We start from the raw sequence: 22829 nt of genomic DNA, 5'->3' as shown, positions 1-22829 counted from the left end.
AAAAATCAATAATTTATTCTTTAAATACTGACATCAAATAAACACTTTTAATACTCTGTTTCTTTACAAAATTTCTTGAACTGGGTTTAAATGATGGACATTTATTTCATAGGGTTAATAAAAGAGAAATAACTATGAGAAGGAAGAATAAAATGATCTCTCATATGAAGTAATTAATTATGTATTTTTGCATCTTAAGTATCCACCATACTGTAAATACCTACTATTTATAAATATTAATAGTTAATATTATTAAATAATAAATATTAATAATAGAAAATACAGTGGGACACTGTAAATGCTTAACAATATTTGTAGAAACAAAGCTGCTGAATGGACATTATGAGAATTGATACTGTTACTAAGGTTGAATGTACAATTTGACTCTGTTTATCAGCAGCAAAAGCATAAATAGATAAGGAACAATAAAGGAGGGAAGATTCACTCGGCAAAGTGGCCATTCCATTTGTGCCTTTAATCATGATGCTTATGCTGAGACAAATTCCACAAGCTCTGGGGATGAAGTCATTGGTCTCAGAGCAGGGAAATGATTGTTCATGCTCTTCACTATGAATCGGAAGTAATGTCCACATACAATAGCATTTCTACATCTCTTTCCTGGCCAGTGATCATGAGGATTTTAGAGACAAACAAGGAATGCTGGTCATTCTAGAGGACTGTAGTCACTGAAGCTCCCATTATGCAGGATCTTGACATAAGACTAAAGGTTTCCTATAAGGAATGACATAAGAGCAAGTAAGGGCATTTGATGGGCCACAAGGCAATTCATTTTCAAGCCATCCAGGGGTTAAGCTGGTTTATTATAATAAGGTAAGGTATGAATTACAGAATAAGGGAAAGATTACTGGATAGAGAGTCAGACGACTTGCTCTGAAATTCACTGTGAACTTGGGCAACAGAATGTACTTTGCTGGAATTACTGCATGTATGAGGGAAGAACTAAGAGTGCCTTTCTCTTTGGCCCAAAACCATCAAATATGAAGGTACAGTGTGTAGAAGAATTAAAATAAAAATATTTTGATAGGTAGAGTTCAAACAAATAGTTCTTTTTTTGAAAAGAATACTGCAAATACCTAAAATATATGATGTGCAAAAAATTTCTCTCTCTTTTTTCTTTTTTTATGGCCATACTTGTGGCATATGGAAGTTCCCAGGTCAGGGATCAAATCTGAGCCATAGCTGCAACCTATGTCACAGCTTCAGCAACACAGGATCCCAGTATATGCGGCCAGGGATTAAACCCACACCACCACAAGTGACCTGAGCTGCTGCAGTTGGATTCTTAACTCACCGCACCAGGGCAGGAGCTCCTCAACCAACTTTTTAAAGAAGCATGAATGAAAAAGCCAATAATGTTTTTTGTTTGATTTTTTTTTTTAAGGGCTGCACCTGAGGCATATGAAAGCTCCCAGGCTAGAGGTCTAATCAGAGCTGCAGCTGCTAGACTATACCACAGCCACAGCCATGCCAGATGCAAGCCAAATCTGTGACCTACACTGCAGATCATGACAAGGCCAGATCCTTAACCCACTGAGTGGGGCCAGGGATTGAACATGTGTCCTCATGGATACTTGTCAGGTTCCTTACCACTGAGCAACAACAGGAACTCCAAAAATCCAATGTTATTTTGCCATTCAAAGTGACATTAAAAAATAACATTAGTTAATTTGATAAAGAAGATACTTTCTTATTTTGTATAAGGGTAAAACAGTATATCTGTCCTGGGGATATTTTGTGAGATGCATCAAAAATCTTTAATATTCACATACCAATTGCTCTAAATCCCATGGGAAATTACACAATAATCATGAATTTGTTCAAGGAAATATGTTCTTTTTCAATTTTTGCTTTGTTTTCCAAATTTTCTGTATTACTCTTGTAATTTAGAAAAATGCCATTCAATGGGTGAAAAAGGCACATTTTGAAGATTCATCTTTTCAAAAGGCCCACAATTTTGGTTCTTGTTTACAAAGAGACTGTGTTATAAAGTCAACTTTTCCTGAATTATATTACATGTATTAGTGATATTTTAGACCAGCGTTAAGACCTGAGGTCTCCGAGTGATGTTTGGATAATGATACTGATGATCAACAAGGCAAAGAACAGACTAAGGTCCAAACAAGGTGAACTCAGTTCTTTCTCTTATTCATTCAGGGGCACCCTCATTAACTGCTGGGTTAATGTAGGTTAAATTAATTGCTTGCTTTATAATAAAAAGAGGCAAAAGTACTACCTTTGGATAAGAAATCAATGCCTCACGCTTTTAATAGCTTTTATTACATAGTGGTTCTCCTTTCATTATGGAACAAAAGTGTCTTGGCTTAGAGGCCTGCAAATGCTCACTCCCAAATTAACATTTCTATGTTCTATTTCTATGGTCTTTCTATTCTATGTCACAAGAACTAAAGATCTTTTGCAGCTAATTTTCTGTGTTGTCATTACATTCTTATGACAAGAACAAACAAACTGAATCACACATTCATTGACCTTCTCTTTTACACGTCACCATGGAACCTGAAGATACAAGAAAGTGCCTGTTACTCACAGACTGGTCTTCATTTATTGGATCCTGGACACTCCCACTGCACTGAGGGACCCAGGGCGGGTCAAACATGGGGACGGATGGCATTCCGAGCACTGGCGAGGGCAGGGTGAAGTTTATACTGGGAGGTGGGATCTGTTGGTTGATGTCAGAAGAATGATGTAAGTTAACATGGAAAACGAGCTACAGTGATTCTGAACTATAATCATGACAGAATCTTACAGAGCACAGGATGTTGTAAAGCACAGAATGAAATTCTCTGGGTCTCAGTTTGCTCATCAATCAAATGAAAGATTTAAACTCTATGATCTCTATTTGTGTTCATCAGTCTATCCTCCAAAAAACATCTGTGTCTATATGGCAAAATGCCTGGAAGATTATACCCCAAACTTTATGAACTTACCTCTGGGAACAGTAGTGAGTTCTTGAGGTTTATGGAAACTTGATTTTCTTAATCTGCATTCTTGTGTATTTCTATTTTTTTTTTTAAAGAATAAGAATTCACTCATATATGAATTAGGTTTACTTATATAATCAGAGAGAAAAAAAAAAGAAGCATTTCTTGGGCCATACACTGTGTTTTGTTTTGAGGTTCAAGGGACGAACCAAGCCTTGGGTTGGGTTTGTTCGTCAGATACCCATGTGAGCAGTATCCCTCACCTTAAAAATCTGCTGTGCTCCCTCCTCCATCCGGGGCCAGACCTGATAGCGAAACCTCCAGAGCGTGTGGAACTTAAGGACAGCGTTCAGCCTCTGCACGGTCTCTGGATGGTGGAACTCTGACGTGAGCATGTCAGACACAGCCTCGGGGACTTTCACCGCACACAGCAGGAACATGGCAGCTAAAGAGAGTCAACAATTCATCAGCCTCACATCTTTTAATTTTGCATGATTCCTGGGAGTGGGAGGAAAGAGGGGACTTCTTCTGTCTCTTGAGATTGATACTGAGCTACAGAGCCAAGCCACCAGCATTGGCAAAAACAAACCTTGCTCCAGCCACCAGAAACCAGACATTATTTTTGTGCCATCCACAATCTTCCAATATCTGGTGCAAGGGCAGTGACAGCATAACATTACAAGAGAATAACTCATTCTAAGCAAAGCCTCCTTTGATTCATAGCAAAAAGTGAATGTCCGAGTAAGTAAATGAAAAAGGAAATGACATACTCAAATACATTTTTTTTTTTAAGGAAATGGCTAGGGTTACTCTCAGAGTAACCCTGGGACAGTAGCTAAAAATGTCCATTAAAATGTCTCAGTTACACTAGCTATATTAAAAATATAATTTATAATGTAGACTCTATTAGAAACGCCTACCCCTCCAAGAGGTAGAAGAAATTGAGAAACAAAGAGAGATTTTGTGAACCATACCATTATTGTTTTTTTTTAATTTTGGGAAATCCATACATCAATAAGAGAAAGGTCAGTGCCATGATAAGTTATGAAGCCAATGAACAATGAGGAAAAGAAATATACTCTATAATACAGATGGAGGAGCCAGTGTCAATCATAAAAACATAACTTAAAATCTCTCTTGTACATTTTCCCAGATCCTCAAAACATGTTCACGCAATTGTGTTAGAATAACTAGGGTTGAGTCCCAGCTGTGAAACTTCTATGCTATTGATCTTGACCAAGCCTCTTAACTTCTTAGCTTTTGTTCCTCTACTGATATTCTCTACTGATAGAATGTCAATAATGATGAGGATGATAAGGTTACCTGCCTCCAAATTTGTTATTAGAATAAAATAACGTATGAGAAAGTGCTTTGTGACATGAAAAGTACTACAGAATCTTCAAGTGTATTTTATCTTTTAGAGGCAACATGGTGTATAGGAAGGGCATTGATTTGTAATCAAAAGATCTGGGTTTGGTTTCCTGCTCTGCTAATTCTGAGCTGTGTGCACTGTGTTAAAAGTCCTTTCAACCTTCTGAGTTACAGCTGGCTCATTTACACAATCATTGTTATGAAGATCAAGTAAGATGGTGTGTGTGATTCATTCTATAACCACTGTGAGCTATTGTCATCAGCAGATTTGACAATCCTTTTCCTTATCCTACCACCTCCTTAAAGCTCCACGCTTTCTCCTTTACTTTTCTTTAAAGTGTATTCTACTCTGTTTCAATTTTTTTCCCTCTTTTACAGCCTTACCTGCCAGGGGTTGAATCAGAGCTGCAGCAGGAGCCTACGCCACAGCTGTGGCAGTACTGGATACTTAACCCACTGAGTGAGGCCAGGGATCAAACCTGCATCCTCACAGAGACAACACTGGGTCCTTAACCCACTGAGCCTCAATGGGAACTCCCACTCTGTTTCAATTTTTAAACACCACGGTCCCTTCCTAAATTATTGCAGTTGGAGCTCTACCTCAATTTATTTACTGAAACAGTTTTCTGGTAATGCTCACTAATCAGCAGATCCAGTGGTATTTTTACAGCATTTGTCTCCTTTCAGCATTTAACACCTTCATAACAATCTCCTTGAAGTCGAGGTCTTCCTTTGCTTCCGTGGTTTGATATTATTGAAGTTCTACTTTTCTGGTCCTTTTTCTGAGTTCTGCTGGCCAGCTCTTTTTCCTGTTCTCTGACGTTAGAGAAGGCCAGTGGCTTAGTGCCCATCCTTCTGCCTCCTCCTTTCTGCTGATTTTCCCCTGGAAATCATCTACTCACAGTGCTTCTGTTGCCACGTATATCAAGTTTTCCCAAGTTTATTTCTAGCTTTCTCATTAGCTTTAGTGTCATGTCACCAACGTTAGGTCTCTTCATCATCTAAAAATCACTGTTTCTAAAACTAAACTACCCCACTCATTGCTGCTACATTAGACTTGGTAATCATTCACACCTTAGACACATTACGCCTTGGCTCAGAACCCCAGAGTGGTTTCGCATAGTCCAATGGGAAGTCCACATTCCCAAGCTTGCTATTCAAGATCTGTTACAATCCAAGTCCCACTTACTTGCCTAATGCTACAGACTCTTTATAAAAGCTACCCTTCTCAGGCTTTCCAAATAAACCCAGTGTGTTTCCACACTCCAGATAGCTTTGCATACACCATTTCCCCTTCCTTCTAGCTTTTCTTAAAGCCTAGTCCACCTGTTCATATAGTCCACGACAATGTCCCTGGCTGTCCCATATTTAGGGAGCATGATTCTCCCCAAACTTCTGCAGTTCTCCTTGGGAAATGCAGAGTCGAGAAGCAAACATCTGGGCTTTAATGTGAACCAAGATATCTTACAAAGACATTTGATGCAGCAGAGCATAAAAGAGCAAAAAGTGAGAATCACCCTAAATTTCCAGGTTACATAAATTATGCTATATTCATTCATTCAATGAAATATTTGGTAACCATTAAAAAGAATAAGTAAACCTATAAACTGATGTTAAAAGTTCATCTTCTAGGGAGCACTCCTAACCATGTCTTGTTTGTCATTGCTCAATTCAAACTGCTTTTTTTTTTAAATGGTTAATATGCTTCAGTTTACCTTTTAACAGTTCTGGTGTCAGAAGAGGGAACCAAAGGAGATCCCCCTGAGAGCCCCCAGAAACAGTGAACCAGGCATAGGTACCTGCTGAGGCCCTGAGCTTTCTGCCTTCTCACTGCCTGTGGATGGAGATCATGGGTAAGTCCCTCTTGGATCCTGGATTCTAGTTCTGAAGCTTTTGTGTTACAGGGCATTGGAGGGTGGATGAAATGGGTGAATGAGGTCAAGTGTAAGGCCATGGATGGCAACTAGACTTGTGCTAGTGATCACGTTGTAGTGTGTACAGATATTGAATAGTAATGCTATGTACTTGAAACTTACATAATAATACTACAAAAGAGAGCCTATATGGTCAATCACTATTCTTGCTGCACTTACATAAATGATCAGGCCAAGTTTAACAAGACTGGACTTATTTTAGAAACAAAGTAGTCTTACTGTGATTATCTTTGATAAAAATGAAGGTGACTGTAGAGGAAAAGATTATGGTTCAGTCGAAAATAAAACACGACTGCGTGAGTAACAGATTCTGGTCCTGTTCATTGTTTTTGAAATTTTGTTATATATCTCTACGCCAAACTGGAGTCTGAATTCTTCTGTTTTCCTCAAATATCTGGTTATTTTTGACTAAAATTCTTTTCCAATTTTTATTGCCCTTCTCCTCTAGAATCACTAAGAATAATGACTGCCCTTGAACCTTCTTAGGAGGGGTCATACAAGGTGCTCCACACTTACCCAGACGGCATTCAAACTTCACAGACTTGAACCTTTGGTCCACACGCCTCAATTAAAAAGGGCTCCTCCAAATTCTTGGAACTGCACACCAGCTGGAGATCTAAAATTAAAACTGACTAGGGAGGTTCCTACCCAGAAGCAGATGGCATCTTGCAGTAGACAGCTCTCTCTCAAGATCACAGATCAAGATACTTATCACCATAAAAAGTGTTTATTTCTTCTGTCTTTTCACTACTTGCTTTGGTTTCCTGTACTAATTCTTACGAAGATGATGCTCTTTAATCCTGGCAGCTGTGAATGAATCTACTGCTAAGGCCACAGCTGTACAACAAAAGCCCCAAGATTTTCTTGCTAAGATGGATTTAGATAATAGAATTGCTTTAGATGACTTATCGGCTGAACAAGGAGGAGTCTGTGCCATTGCAAATGCCCACTGATGCACTGGGAGCAAGACCTCTAGTATTGTAGCAAATACAGAAAATGAACAAACAAGACACTTGGCTAAAATAGATACATTCTTTGATTTATTTGATACCACCTGGTTTGGTTCACTAGGGCCTGACTAAGGAGTACTCTTCAGTTTCTTGGTACTCTCCTCCTAATAGTTACCACTGTAGTCCCCCTGGCGTGCTATGTTCTCTCAAAGGTCTTAAGAACATGTTCATAGCCATTGGGAGTACATTAGAGGGTCTCACTGCGCTTGGAGAAACAGAAACACATTGAACAACAAAAACAATTCTTCCACTGATATGACATCCTAACCGAAGAGTTTCAAAAATGAGACAAGAGAAACTTAATTCTGAGGGTGACAAAGAGTGGCATTAATACCAAATTTCTGGTAAATTTTTCACAAAGGAGAGGATGACCAAATGGCAGGAATTGTTAAATTATTTTAAAAGGAGGCCAGGAGGCTAAGGTGGCTCGAATGCTATGGCAACTTATATTAGCAACCCCAAATCTATGCCTGTCAGTGCCTCGAGGTTACACATCAAATTGCTAAGGACAGCTAATCACAAACAGCCAATTAGGCTGTAAGCTATAGCCAATCAATAATTGCCTTTCTTTGCCTCTGCCTTTTCTCTATAAAAGTCTCTCCCTGAGCTCCTCTTAGTGGAGTGCTCCTAACCAGTTCTGGCTTGGCACTTCCCAATTAGAATCAATTTTTCTCATACTCTTAAAATGAAAAAAAGTCTTCTGACAGACAAATGGCCAAAAAAGCACACGAAAAGATGCTCGACATCACTAATTATTAGAGAAATGCAAATCAAAACCACAATGAGGTATCACCTCATACCAGTCAGAATGGCCATAACCAAAAAGTCTACAAACAATAAATGCTGGACAGGGTGTGGAGAAAAGGCAACCCTCCTACAGTGTTGGTGGGAATGTAAGCTGGTGCAACCACTATGGAGAATAGTACGGAAGTTCCCTAAAAAAATACAGAATTACCAGGAGTTCCCCTTCTGGCTCAGTGGAAACAAACCCAACTAGTATCCATGAGGATGCCAGTTCGATCCCTGGACTCACTCAGTGGATTAAGGATCTGGTGTTGCCGTGGCTGTGGCTTAGGCCAGCAACTTTAGCTATGAGTTGACCCCTAGCCTGGGAACTTCCATATGCCACACCTGTGGCTGTTAAAAAAAATGGAACTACCATATGATCCAGCAATCCCACTCTTGGGCATATACCCAGAGAAAATCATAACTCAAAAAGATATATGCATCCCAGTGTTCATCATGGTACTATTTACAGTAGCCAAGATATGGAAACAACCTATATTTCCATCAACAGATGAATAAATAAAGATATGGTGTGTATATATACACAATAGAATACTATTAAAAAAAATAAAATAATGCCATTTGCAGAAACATGGATGGACCTTACTATCATACTAAGTGAAGTCAGACAAAAATGATTATCATATGAGATCACTAATATGTGGTGAAAAATGATACAGAAGAACTTACAAAACAGAAACAGACTCAAAGATTTTGAAACAGACTTAAGGTTACCAAAGGGGAAGCATGAGGTAGGGAGAGGGATAAATTAGGGGTTGGGATTGACATAAGTACACTACTATATATAAAATAGGTAACAAGAACCTAGAGTGTAGCACAGGGTAACCTACTGAATACTGTGTAGAAACATATGGGAAAAAAATCTGAAAAGGAGTGGACATATGTATCTGTATAACTGATTTACTTTGCTGTACACCTGAAACTAACACAACTTTGTAAGTCAACTATACTCCAATAAAATCTTAAAAAAAAATCTTCTAGAAACAAATGAAAAATGCAAAGTATGGAAGTTATGGTATGTCCTATTGTGTGAAAAAGGAAACATGTAACACACACATACATAGGTATTTGTGTACATATATAAGCATATGGTAACCTAGAAGGTTTCTTGGGAAATTAAGAAATTGTCATTTCTGAGAAAGGGGACTGGGGATTATGGGAAAGAGGGTGATACTTTTAACTTCGTAACTTTACATCATTTTAATTTTTACCATATGATTTTTCTATTAAAATAACTATATAAAATTAAAGGAATATCATAAAAAGTGGGAAAAGAACCACCCACATTTTATACCTACTATTTACTAGTTATGTGGCTTTGGCCATGTCACTTAAATTTTAATACATTTGTTTTGAGATTGTAATTTGGACATAGAACATTACTCACATCCCTCATATAAGATTTAATAAAATTAATATGGCAGTTCACGGTCAATCTGGGAAATCACAACACACAAAAAGACTTTTATCTTTTGTGAGAGATAGTGAAAAGGCAGGTTCTAGGGGAATTATAGAGAATTTGCTATCCCTTGTGCCAACTACACAGTGACATGAAAAAGGTACGCAGAGAACCTGAGCCTGCTTCCCTTGAGTGGAGAGCACTGTCTAGAGTTCCAGCCGCTGCTATCGATCCGACCTCAAGGTCAGATGGAAAATGGCAAAAGGTGAAAATGGAATGACTGTGCCTCTCTCTTAATGAGTAGCAGCAGTGCCAGGGTCCCCGGTGGTCTTTCTTTACCTGCTGCCCCTGCCATGTGCTCATCCATGCTGAGCAGAAGCTCCCAGGCAGCTGGCTGGATGTCTCCATACATCTCCTCTGTCAGAATTGGTGCTGCCTTGATTAGCAGAGATAAGGGCGCAGGCGACAAGCTCATCACCTGGGAAAAGATGGGAATGACGTCTTAAAATCTTTGAAGACAGATTGCTGTACTCCTCTTGAAAGTTAAGTGTCACTTCCCCCCTCTCTGCTTTCCTTAAATGACCTTAAAATACTTTCCAATGTGGGAGCACATTTATTGGTACGATTATAATAAACTTTATATCTTTTTAGCTGATGCATAATCACCCCCAAATCATACGAATTTTCTAATGCTTCCACCACAAAAACTAATTTGCAACCACTTAGGGAATAAACTGTAGAATAAGCACAGCTGCAAGAGAAAAGAGGCTCCAGCCAACATATCTTCGTGTTAGAAGTCCTTGTGGATGTCCACAGCATCTTATTTTCCTCCCTATCAGGAGCTGATTTCCACTGGAGGCTGTTGAGAAGCCTCCCATTTTTTTCTTTTTTGTCTTTTTGCCTTTTCTAGGGCTGCTCCCGCGGCATATGGAGCTTCCCAGGCTAGGGGTCGAATTGGAGCTGTAGCCTCTGGCCTACACCACAGCCACAGTGACATGGGATCAGAGCCACGTCTGCAACCTACACTACAGCTCACAGCAATGCTAGATCCTCAACCTAGTGAGTGAGGCCAGGGATCAAATGGGCAACCTCATGGTTCCTAGTTGGATTCGTTTCCACTGTGCCACAATGGGAACTCTGAGAAGCCTCCCATTTAGAAAGGCATTCCAGTCAGAAAGTTTTCTAAGCTGGTGAACTTGGATGCCATTTTCCCTTCAAAATACTATACATTGTGGTTACTGCGCTGGACTAACCCCCCAAAATCTTATTTAATCCATTATTTTCAATAATCCAATATTATTATTCAATAATCCAAATAATTCAATATTATTTCAAAATAATTTCAAAAATCATAAAAATGATTAACATAGGTTTGGGGCAAGTCTAGGTCTTTATCATTTAAAATACTTATTCAAAACCCTGGAAACTTTTTTTTCTTTTCCCCTGGGGAAAGATATTACAATTTAGAATTTCGCTTGTAATAACAATATAAAAATGTGTCAAGCACTGGACAAGTAACTAAGTGTACTATCTCTTCTAATATATGCAATAATCCTTTGAGACAAGTCTGGATTCTAAATCCCCATTTTAGAGATTAGGCAGCTAAAACTGAGACAAATTAAGTAACTTGCCCAGAGCCAGAGCAGCAGCTATGGGATCTGAACCCAGACTGCCATTCCAAGACCTGTGGGCATTGCTACCACATTCATGGGATGCTGGCTCCACTGGAGTGGAGAGAGCAGGAAGAGGCATGGTTCTAGTCCAGCTCCCCAAGCCTGGTCTCTAAGGAAGTTGGCTGTCCAACAAAAAGGGATTTTTCCTTGCATACTTGGTGGCACTCTTGCTCACCAACTTAGATGGGTTTTTATGCCAACCCTGTGCCAATTGGCCTTATATGTCCCAAACATCGGTTAACAGGCTACCTGGCATTCTCTGCCTATTACCGTTCATGAATATTTCCAATTCATGTGTTAATACCTGCAGTCTGATGTACTTCAGCATCCCAGAGTCCTTTTTCCCTTCTAGGTTGGCATCTGAAATTCTCTTCTTCAGAGAAGGTGTCCTGAGGCATGATTTATCTGAGCACTGAAAAGATCATGAGATGAGCGGCAAAGAGGGCTGCACTCTGTCAAAAACCAACAGTGCTGTTTTCCCCCAATTTTCTAAACAACCAGCTTCTAATGGAAAGATGAATTTCAGGCCTTTTTATGGGCCTACACTTTCTGAAAGTGATAAAGGCAGTTAATTTGATAATGAAAAGGGAGCTTAGGGATATCTAGCAAGAAACTCTTCTTTCACTGTTGATAATGCCAGGATCCAGAGAGGTGGATTTACTTGACTAAGTTGCAAAGTTGGGTATTAGCAGAAAAAGGAAAGGACAGGATCTCGCAATTCTGATTCAGAGCTCATGTTTCACCGAGCTGTCAAAAACACAAATCTTTTAAAATATTATCAGTTAAAATCTGCTCTAATAGGCACTTCACAGGGTTGGATGTTACAAGTTGACCATTGAAAGAAAGAAAATATTTTGAAAAGATGTGTTAGGAAGTGAAAGATAAAAGATTTTCATCAAGAAATGCTACTGGAATTTATAGCATCCATTATGCAGGTAAAGTGATTTCTTTAAAAGCCATACTTGTCTATAGGAGGCAGCACCTCTTCTTTCAAATTGTCTCCCTCAACCAGAGTCCAGAATAGGCATGACTCATCTGCATATGCACAGAGGAAACAGCACCTTCTCCTGACTCCCTAAATGCCAAGGAATAGAATGGACAGAGTGGCTGGGAGAATGATTGCTCCTAATGGTGACAGGTGCTTGTTTATTTAAACTGAGTCCTGATGCCTCCTATTTTTCTTCTCTAGGCAAAATACATCCCTTTGCACTATATAAATGCTCATTTGTTTTTCCAGTGCTGTGTCAATGAAACACTTTCTCCCTCAATGCTAAGGGAAAAAACTGAACTCCTTAACTAACAATTGTTGAACAGAGCTTCACAGTGTTATAGGTGGAGATATTTTGAAAGAAAAGGCAGATTTGAAAGTATATGTGTGTTCCAAGAAAGTCTTTCAAAAGTCTGACAAAAGGACCCAAGACAATGCATCTGTTATGTGACTGGTATGGAATGAACTTTTAAATGAATCTACTTGGAAACAAATGAATCAGAGCTCTTGCTGTGTTTTCTAAAGATAAAAACATGGAGGCATATACTTGGGAAAACATTATCTGGGCAGAGAAATCCTGCATTGCTTTTTCTTCCCCCTGTGAATGTAAATGCAATACACAGCATAAGTGCCATGTCTACTTTATGTATTTTGAAAACTGTTCTAAAAACATATGTGGTAATCATTTTCCACAGAAATGGAGGGATATATATGACTTGATTTTTAAAAAGTCAATGCATTTAAAAAGTGGTATCTTTCTGGTTTTATACTATTTATAAAAGAATAAAAATCATTATGTAAAATAAAAAAATACATGTAAATTGTACAATACTTGGAAAAGACAAGAAAACTATGAGGAAGAAAACAAAAATTCTTATAATCCCCAACTCAGTGATGGCCATTATTTGGGTCCTTTCAGCCTTTTGTCTCCTGCACATCTTGGCACAACTGTGATGGTGCTATGTATGGGGCACGCAATTTTATTTATCTATTTATTTATTTTTGTCTTTTTAGGGCCATACCCATGGCATATGGAGGTTCCCAAGCTGTGATTCGAATCAGAGCTGTAGCCGCTGGCCTACACCACAGACACAGTAACACCAGATCTGAGCTGCGTCTGTGACCCACACCACAGTTCATGGCAATGCCAGATTCTTAACACACTGAGCAAGGCCAGGGTTCAAACTACATCCTCATGGATACCAGTCAGTTTATTTTCCACTGAGCTGTGACAGGAACTCCTGGGGCACACAATTGTAAAATTTCACTTCATTATGATTTTATGATGAATGCCGTCTCAGAACATTACATTTATTTTAAAATATGATTTTTGGATATTTAAAATATTATATGTCTTTCTCCTTTGGATGGACATTTTGTCTTTTCAAGGTTATCTTTGAACAATAATTTGGATTAATTTATAGAAATTTTACAGGAGCACCAGGGCAAGCCCTTCCCGGCCATGAGAAGTGCCTCTCCACCACAGTGAGCACCTGCCAGTCCCACCCACTTTCAGGAAGTGCTCCTTTGCCTGGGAATGAGCGGGCTATCCCTGCCCACCCTCAGGAAGTGCTGCACTCCCACGGAGCAAGCTGCCCAGTACCATCCGAGCTGGGGAAGAGCTCCGCAGCCCAGAAGCACCAGGGCAGGCCCTGCCCAGCCACGGGTAAGTGCCCCTCCACCACGGTGAGCACCTGCCAGTCCCTCCTGCCCTCAGGAAGTGCTCCTTTGCCTCAGAGTGAGCTGGCTAGCCCCACCCTCCCTCAGGGAGTGCTGCACTTCTGCAGAAAAAGCCACCCAGCACCATCCGCTCTTGGGAAGAGCTCCGTGGCCCAGGAGTGCCAGGGCAAGCCCTGCCCGGCCACAGGGAGTGCACCACCACCATGAAAAAGAAAAACACAAGCAAAATGAAGAAGCTCAGAAACCATTCCCAGTTAAAGCAACTGGAGAACTCACCTAAAGCAGTCAACAATGAAACAGACCTTTGCAGTCTGACAGACTTGTAGTTCAAAAGGGAGATAGTGAAAATACTGAAGGAATTAAGAGAAGATATGAACAGTAACACAGACTCCCTCAGAAAGGAACTAGAAAATATAAGGAGGAGCCAAGAAAAATTAGAAAATTCATTTGCAGAGATACAAACTGAGCTAAGGGCAGTAAAAACCAGAATGAATAATGCAGAAGAAAGAATTAGTGATGCAGAAGATAGAATAATGGAAATCACCCAAACAGGACAGCAGACAGAAAACCAAATGAAAAAAAAAAAAATGAAAGCAATATAAGAGACCTATGGGATAACATAAAGCAGGCCAATCTACATACAATAGGAATTCCAGAAGGAGAAGAAAAAGAAAAGGGGATTGAAAATATATTTGAAGAAATTATCACTGGAAACTTTCCAAATCTAAAGGATACTGATTTCAAAATACAGGAAGCACAGAGGGCCCCAAACAAGTTGAACCCAAATAGACCCACACCAAGACATGTTATAATTAAAATGGCAAAAATTAATGATAAAGAGAGGATCCTAAAGGCAGCAAGAGAAAAGCAAAGTGTCACTTATAAGAGAAGCCCCATAAGACTATCAGCTGATTTCTCTACAGAAACTCTACAGGCCAGGAGGGAATGGCAAGAGATATTTTTAAAGCATTGAAAGGAAGAAATATACAACCTAGAATACTCTATCCAGCAAGAATATCATTTAAAATTGAAGGGGAAATAAAAAATTTCTCTAACAAACAAAAGCTAAAAGAATACAGCAATACAAAACCCGTTCTAAAAGAAATATTGAAAGGGCTTCTCTAAAAAAAAAAAAAAACAAAAACAAACCAAAAAACAAAACTAGGATGGAGGAAACCACAATCAGAGAGCAGTCACTTAAATAAGCCAGCATACAGATCTAATCATGAAGACGTTTAAAATAAAATTTAATAAAAGGCATCAAAATCATAAAATGTGGGCAAGGGAAGTAAGGAAATGAATAGACTCTTTTTTTTTCTTTTTTTAAATTTTATTATGGTAATGAAGTGTTTGAACCTACAGGACTATCAGGCTAAAACATACAATTATAGGAAGGGGTTAACATACTTAAAAAACAGGGCAAGCACAAATCAAAACTGAACATTACATTCACAAAAAGTGAAAAGAAAAGTACTCAAGCAGAAAATAACTGGAGACCATCCAACCAAAAAAAGAAAGAAAGAATGGAGAATCATAGAATCAACTGGAAAACGAGGTTTAAAATGGCAATTAATAAACATTTATCAATTATCACCTTAAATGTCAATGGACTGAATGCTCCAATCAAAAGACACAGAGTGGCAGATTGGATAAAAAAGCAAAAACTTTCAATCTGCTGCCTATAAGAAACTCACCTTAGGACAAAGGACACATATAGATCGAAAGTGAGGGGGTGAGAAAAGATATTTCATGCCAATGGACAAGATGGGAAAGCAGGAGTTGCAATACTTACATCAGACAAAATAGACTAAAACGAAGGTCATAAAGACAAAGAAGGACACTATTTAATGGTTAGAGGATCCATTCAGGAAGAGGATATTACAATCATCAACATATATGCCCCAAATATAGGAGCACCCAGATACATACAACAAATACTAACAGACGTAAAAGGAGAAATTGACGGGAATACAATCATAGTAGGAGACTTTAACATCCCACTCACTTCAATGGACAGATACTCTAGACAGAAAACCAATAAAGCAACAGAGATCCTAAAGGAAACAATAGAAAATTTAGACTTAATTGACATTTTTAGGACATCACATCCAAAAAAATCAGAATACACTTTCTCCTCAAGTCCGCATGGAACAGTCCCAAGAATTGATCACATATTGGGGCACAAAACCCACCTCAACAAATTTAAGAGTATAGAAATTATTTCAAGTATCTTCTCTGACCACAATGGCATGAAACTAGAAATCAACCACAGGAAAATAAATGAGAAAAAACCTATTACATGGAGACTAAACAACATGCTACTAAAAAACCAACGGGTCAATGAGGAAGTCAAGAAAGAAATTAAAAAATACCTCTAGACAAATAATAATGAAAACACAACCTCTCAAAATCTATGGGATGCCACAAAAGCAGTGCTCAGAGGGAAATTCATTCCACAAAAAAGAATGAAGATCTCAAATTGACAAATTAACCCACCACCTAAATGAATTAGAAAAAGAACAAACAAAACCTAAAGTCAGCAGAAGGAAGGAAATCATAAAGATCAAAGAGGAAATCAATAAAATATAGATTCAAAAAACAATAGAAAAAAATCAATAAAACCAAGAGCTAGTTCTTTGGAAAGGTAAACAAAATTGACAAACCTCTGGTTAGACTCACCAAGAAGAGGAGAGAAAAAAACCCAAATAAACAAAATTAGAAGTGAAAAAGGAGAAATCACAATGGATACTGTAGAAATACAAAAAACCACAAGAGAATACTACGAACAATTATATGCCAACAAATTTGACAGCCTGGAAGAAATGGACAACTTTCTAGAGTCTTACAGCCTGCCAAAACTAAATCAACTGAACAGACCGATCACTAGAAATGAAATTGAATATGTCATAAAAATATTCCCTACAAATAAAAGTCCAGGACCAGATGGCTTCACAGGTGAATTCTACCAAACATACAAAGAGGAACTTGTACCCATCCTCCTTAAACTTTTCCAAAAGGTTGAAGAAGAAGGAACACTCCCAAAGACATTCTATGACCCCACCGTCATCCTAATTCCAAAACCAGACAAAGATACCACCAAAAAAGAAAACTATTGGCCAATATCTTTGATGAATGTAAATGCAAAAATTCTCAACAAAATTTTAGCCAACCAAATCCAACAACATATCAAAAAGATCATACACCATGACAAGGTGGGATTCATCCCAGGTTCACAAGGATGGTTCAACATACGCAAATCAATCAACATCATACACCACATTAATAAAAGAAAATTAAAAAACCTTATGATCATCTCAATAGATGCAGAAAAAGCATTTGACAAAGTCCAACATCCATTTATGATGAAAATTCTCACCAAAGTGGGTATAGAGGGAACATTCCTTAACATAATCAAAGCCATTTGACAAACCCACAGCAAATATAATACTCAATGGAGAAAAGCTGAAAGCCTTCTCACTCAAATCTGGAACAAGGATGCCCACTCTCACCACTGTTATTCAACATAGTACTGGAAGTCCTAGCCACAGCAATCAGACAAACAAAAGAAATCAAAGGCATCCAAACAGGAAGAGAAGAGGTAAAACTGTCCCTGTATGCAGATGACATGATACTATACATAGAAAACCCTAAGGACTCAACCCCAAAACTACTTGAACTGGTCAACAAATTCAGCAAAGTAGCAGGATATAAGATTAACATTCAGAAATCAGTCGCATTTCTGTATACTAACAATGAAATATTAGAAAAGGAATACAGAAATACAATACCCTTTAAAATTGCACCACAAAAAAAAATCAAATACCTGGGAATACACCTGACCAAGGAGGTAAAGGACTTATATGCCAAGAAATATAAAACATTCATCAAGGAAATTAAAGAAGATGTAAAGAAATGGAAAGATATTCCATGCTCCTGGATTGGAAAAATTAATATTGTAAAAATGGCCATACTACCCAAAGCAATCTACAGATTCAATGCAATTCCTATCAAATTACCCATGACCTTTGTCACAGAACTAGAACAAACAATCCAAAATTTTATATGGAACCACAAAAAACCCATAATCTCCAAAGCAATCCTGCGAAACAAAAAACCGAGCAGGAGGCATAACTCTCCCAGACTTCAGGCAATATCACAAAGCCACAGTCATCAAGACAGTGTGGTACTGGTACCAAAACAGACATATGGAACAGAATAGAGAACCCAGAAATAAATCTTGACACCTATGGTCAATTAATCTTTGACAAAAGAGGCAAGAATATAAAATGGGAAAAAGACACGTTATTCAGCAAGAATTGCTGGGAAACCTGGACAGCTGCATGCAAATTGATGAAACTAGAACACACCCTCACACCATGCATGAAAAAAAACTCAAAATGGCTTAAAGACTTAAATAGAAGACAAAACACCACCAAACTCCTAGAAGAAAACATAGGCAAAACATTATCTGACATCAACCTTACAAATATTTTCTCAGCTCAGTCTCCCAAAGCAACAGAAATAAAAGCAAAAGCAAACCAACGGGACCTAATCAAACTGACAAACTTTTGCACAGCAAAGGAAACCAAAAAGAAAACAAAAAGACAACTTACAGAATGGGAGACAATAGTTTCAAATGATGTAACTGACAAAGGCTTAATCTCTAGAATATACAAGCAACTTATACAACATAAAAACGTCAAAACCCAATGGAAAAATGGGCAAAGGACCTGAATAGACATTTCTCCAAGGAAGATGTACAGGTGGCCAACAAGCACATGAAACAATGCTCCACATCCCTGATTATTAGAGAAATGCAAATCAAAACTACCATGAGATACCACCTCACACTACTAAGAATGACCATCATTAAGAAGTCCACAAATAACAAGTGCTGGAGGGGGTGTGGAGAAAAGGGAACCCTTTTGCACTGTTGGTGGGAATGTAAGCTGGTACAGCCACTATGGAGAACAGTATGGAGGTACCTTAGAAATCTATACATAGAACTACCATATGACCCAGCAATCCCACCCTTGGGCATATATCCAGACACATGCACCAGCATATTCACTGAAGCTCTATTCACAATAGCCAAGAGCTGGAAACAACCCAAATGTCCATCGACAGATGATTGGATTCGGAAGAGGTGGTATATATACACAATGGAATACTACTCAGCCATAAAAAAGAATGACATAATGCCATTTGCAGCAACATGTATAGAACTAGAGATTTTCATACTGAGAGAAATAAGTCAGAAAGAGAAAGACAAGTACCATATGATACCATTCATATCCGGTATCTAATATACAGCAAAAATAAAACCTTCCACAGAAAAGAAAATCATGGACTTGGAGAATAGAATTGTGGTTGCCTGGGGGGAGAGGGAGGGATTGGGAGCTTGGGGTCAATGGATGCAAACTATTGCTCATGGGATGGATTTACAATGAGATCCTGCTGTGTAGCACTGACAACTATGTCTAGATACTTACCATGCAGCGTGACAATGGAAGAAAAAAAACTATGTATATATGTATGTGTAACTGGGTCCCCATGCTGTACAGTGGGAAAAAAAGTGTGTTGGGGGAAATAATAAAAAAAAATTTAAAAAATTTTAACTGAGGAGATATAGGAAAATAGTCCAAAGAAAAAGGACAAAGATTTATGTCTACTTCTCATACTCTGGGAAATGTAGGATTTTGCTTAATCCTGTCTGCTGGGGACAGAAGGTATGTCAAGCTTCTCAGTTATCAAATATTTAATATTTGGCATGCTTCCTTGTGAAGCATGGTGTGGGAGTTTCCTGGTGGCTCAATGGGTTAAGGATCTGGCATTGTCACTGCTGTGGCTTGGGTCACTGTAGTGGTGTGGGTTTTGACCCCGGCCCAGGAACTTCTGCATACTATGCACACAGGAAAAAAAAAAGCGTGGTGTATTCTGCTGGCCTCGATATAATTATTTGTTTTAGTGGAAAGGGAAGGAATTGGAAAGGCTTTTACACTAGAGTGATGGACTAGTAACTCTTCATGAGGGACTTGTCAGGCTTAAAAGATATTAAAGATGGGTACACGTGTGATGGGCATTTGGGTACATTATGTGAAGGTCCTAATGTCTTCTACTGGTATGACTCCTGACTTAGACTAACAAAGTTAGCATAAGTTGCTTTTTGCTTTGGTAACTTGGTATAAAACATGACTAGAAGAGAGGAAGAAAATGGATGGAATAGAGAGCTAGTTTGGAAGGCATCTATTGGTTATTAGTGATTCTCGAAGAGCTAGAAATTTCACAGGAATGTGAGATATAGATGGTAGTTGGAAATACACATCAAGCAGGGACTGTAAAGAAAACCAAGACTAGTAACCCAAGCCTGAAGGAACTGATCACTAATAGAGGATGTCAGTCACTGCTGAGCTGATCTACCAGAGGGAACCATGGTCAATGGGAGGCAGTTACACTGTCCCAAGAGTTGGCAGGGATCTGGGGGCATACTTGCCATGGAAGGGTGTAAAACATGAACTACTGCCATTTTCTTCTATGTAAATATCTTAGACGTCTTCATTTTAAATGGCTCCCTTTCTTCTCTCCACATCCTGGCCACTACTGATTAAGTTTTCAGTGCAAAACCAATCCTTTGGCTGGCCAGGGAATTGTCACTTGTGGTGTGCAGATCAAAAGGAGGAGGGGTTGGTGCCATCAAATTCCCATCCTAGGGAATTCAGGGACAGAGTCTGATTCATTTGGTGATAGTTGCTAGGGCTGAGAAATAATGATGCAACCTTGGGATTTTCAGTCTAAGTACCAAATGAATGAAGATGAAGTTACTAGTCAAGGGACAGAGATGAGTGAGCAGAAGGAAGCAGAGATGAGAGACTCTGTCCATCTTAAGATAGAGCAGTGTTGTATCTCATTCCTTCGAGGCCTGACTTATTTCCCATCTCTCCTGGGTTTTATAACGTTCACTATAACCTTTCAAGAAACTCTATTTTAACAAGCTTCAATGGGTTTCTATTCCTTACAACAAAATATTATTGACAAGAGAGGCATCATAATTAAGCAAAATTTTTATTTATTCATTTAATAATTCAAGTATGTTTATTAAGAATTAACCATATGCCTAGTAACTGGGCTAACTTCTGAGGATAAGCTGAGGAGCAAAATCCCCATGCCATCTGCCCCCTGGAGAGTGTATCTTACCAGGAGAGACAGCTAACAAACAAGCAAATGAATGAAAAGTCAAGATAAGTAGAAAAGGAGATACATGTCATGAATGATGATACACTGCAGGAATAATTAGATATTTAAAATTTGGGAAAATCGGAGTCAGCCTACTGGATTCTTTGGAAAAGGGACTGCCTCATGTTTCTGGGAAGAAACAGCATGCCAATAGAAGAGTAGTATTTCTCTAAAGGTAACCAGACCCTTTGTGTCTTGCACGTCCTTGACACAGGGGCTATGTATGTTATGGTAAGGAATCATTCTGGGCCATGAAATCAAGACCTAGGGCCTGGTCTTGGCCTCACAACTGTGTTTTCCGTAGCTTTACAAAAAATATTAGTCCTTTAGGAAATCAGTTGGCTTTTTGCCATTTGCATTGGCTTCACAGTTTATGGACATTGTGCTCTTCCTTTTTTGGGCACCGATAACCCTTTATCCACCTCTCCCTTATTGGCAGAAAGGAAAAATGTTTCATCCAGTACTTTTTTTCATCAGCAACACTAATTGAACATTTACTCTATTTAGAACATAGCATTAAACAAGGTACAGGTATATAGAACAAATAAAAGAATTTGGTGACTTAACCTTTTGGTGAAGGTGTTATGTAATATATAAAATATATAAAACTATATAATTACAGTTATTATAAACCTATCAAGTTTTGAAGTGCACTAAAACAGATTAACAGAGTTTCTGAGCACCGAAATACAGTTTTGCAGATTGATCAGACTTAGATGGGTTACGAAACGTACTAGCTGCCACAAACATATTCTGCCACAAAAACCAATTAAAGAGGAAACAGGAATGAAATACTAATTGCTCATAAGTCTCAATTTTTTTTATTTTATTTTATTTTTTTTAAAGAAAGTTTTTAGTTTTATTGTTTAATTCTTTATTGTTTGCTTACTATTGAGTTCTGGTTGCTCTTATCCTTTTTTTTTTTGCTATTTCTTTGGGGCGCTCCCGCGGCATATGGAGGTTCCCAGGCTAGGGGTCTAATCGGAGCTGTAGCTACTGGCCTACGCCAGAGCCACAGCAACGTGGGATCTGAGCCGCGTCTGCAACCTACACCACAGCTCACGGCAACGCCGGATCATTAACCCACTGAGCAAGGGCAGGGACCGAACCCGCAACCTCATGGTTCCTAGTCGGATTCGTTAACCACTGCGCCACGACAGGAGCTCCATAAGTCTCAATTTAAATCAGAATCATTGCTTTTATTCTTAATTTATTGCCTACTCTGTTTTCATTTTGGCTCTGGTATGTGGACATTGTTCATTTAGGTGACAGATTCAGATCAGGCAAATGGAAACATCATGAGAGAATTTTAAAAAAGCTTGAACAGGAGGCTGGCATTTTGGAAATAAAATATTTATCAGAGAAGATGCAATATATCTTTTCAGTTTTCCACTTGCACGACTAATTTCAGTGTGTTAAGGTTAGGGGACACTGACTCTTGCTTTATTTTCTCTTTCCCTTTCTGAAATGCAAGCCATACCTAAGGTGATTAACCCTTTCTGCTGCCTCAGGCCAGTGTCCTGGATGGGCCAGAGTTGGAGGGCACTCATGAAACTCCCCAGCGCTATAGAACCCACTCATTCACTCAAGATTTATTGTCCCACTGCTATAGTGCCATACTCTATTAGGTACCACACAAAGTACAAAATGTGTAAGATAGCCTCGGTTCTCAAGAAGTTTGGAGTTCCCACTGTGGCTCAGTGGTAATGAACCCAACTAGTATGCATGAGGATGGGGGTTCTATCCCTGACCTTGCTTAGTGGGTTAAGGATCC

The 22829-nt window shown here is 38.7% G+C and overlaps 1 protein-coding gene across 1 annotated transcript in view; it reads right to left on the bottom strand.

The window, feature by feature from the left end:
• The window catches only part of UNC80 (unc-80 homolog, NALCN channel complex subunit), a 260152-nt gene that overhangs the window by 77856 nt on the left and 159467 nt on the right, over positions 1-22829 (bottom strand). The window contains exons 31-34 of the mRNA XM_084998950.1: positions 11459-11566; positions 9821-9959; positions 3224-3405; positions 2567-2698 (exon numbers count right to left, since the gene is read on the bottom strand). Of these exons, the coding sequence (XP_084855076.1) occupies positions 2567-2698; positions 3224-3405; positions 9821-9959; positions 11459-11566 (561 nt within the window). The remainder of the gene's footprint in view (positions 1-2566; positions 2699-3223; positions 3406-9820; positions 9960-11458; positions 11567-22829) is intronic.

Source organism: Sus scrofa, chromosome 15, assembly GCF_054392235.1.
Source record: "Sus scrofa isolate SSC_HxYL_T2T_F1_AM1 chromosome 15, Sscrofa_HxYL_maternal_Yorkshire_Landrace_v2.0, whole genome shotgun sequence".
NCBI lineage: Eukaryota > Metazoa > Chordata > Mammalia > Artiodactyla > Suidae > Sus > Sus scrofa.
The sequence above is the reverse complement of the archived record's forward strand: the minus strand, read 5'-3'. Positions and strand labels throughout refer to the sequence as shown.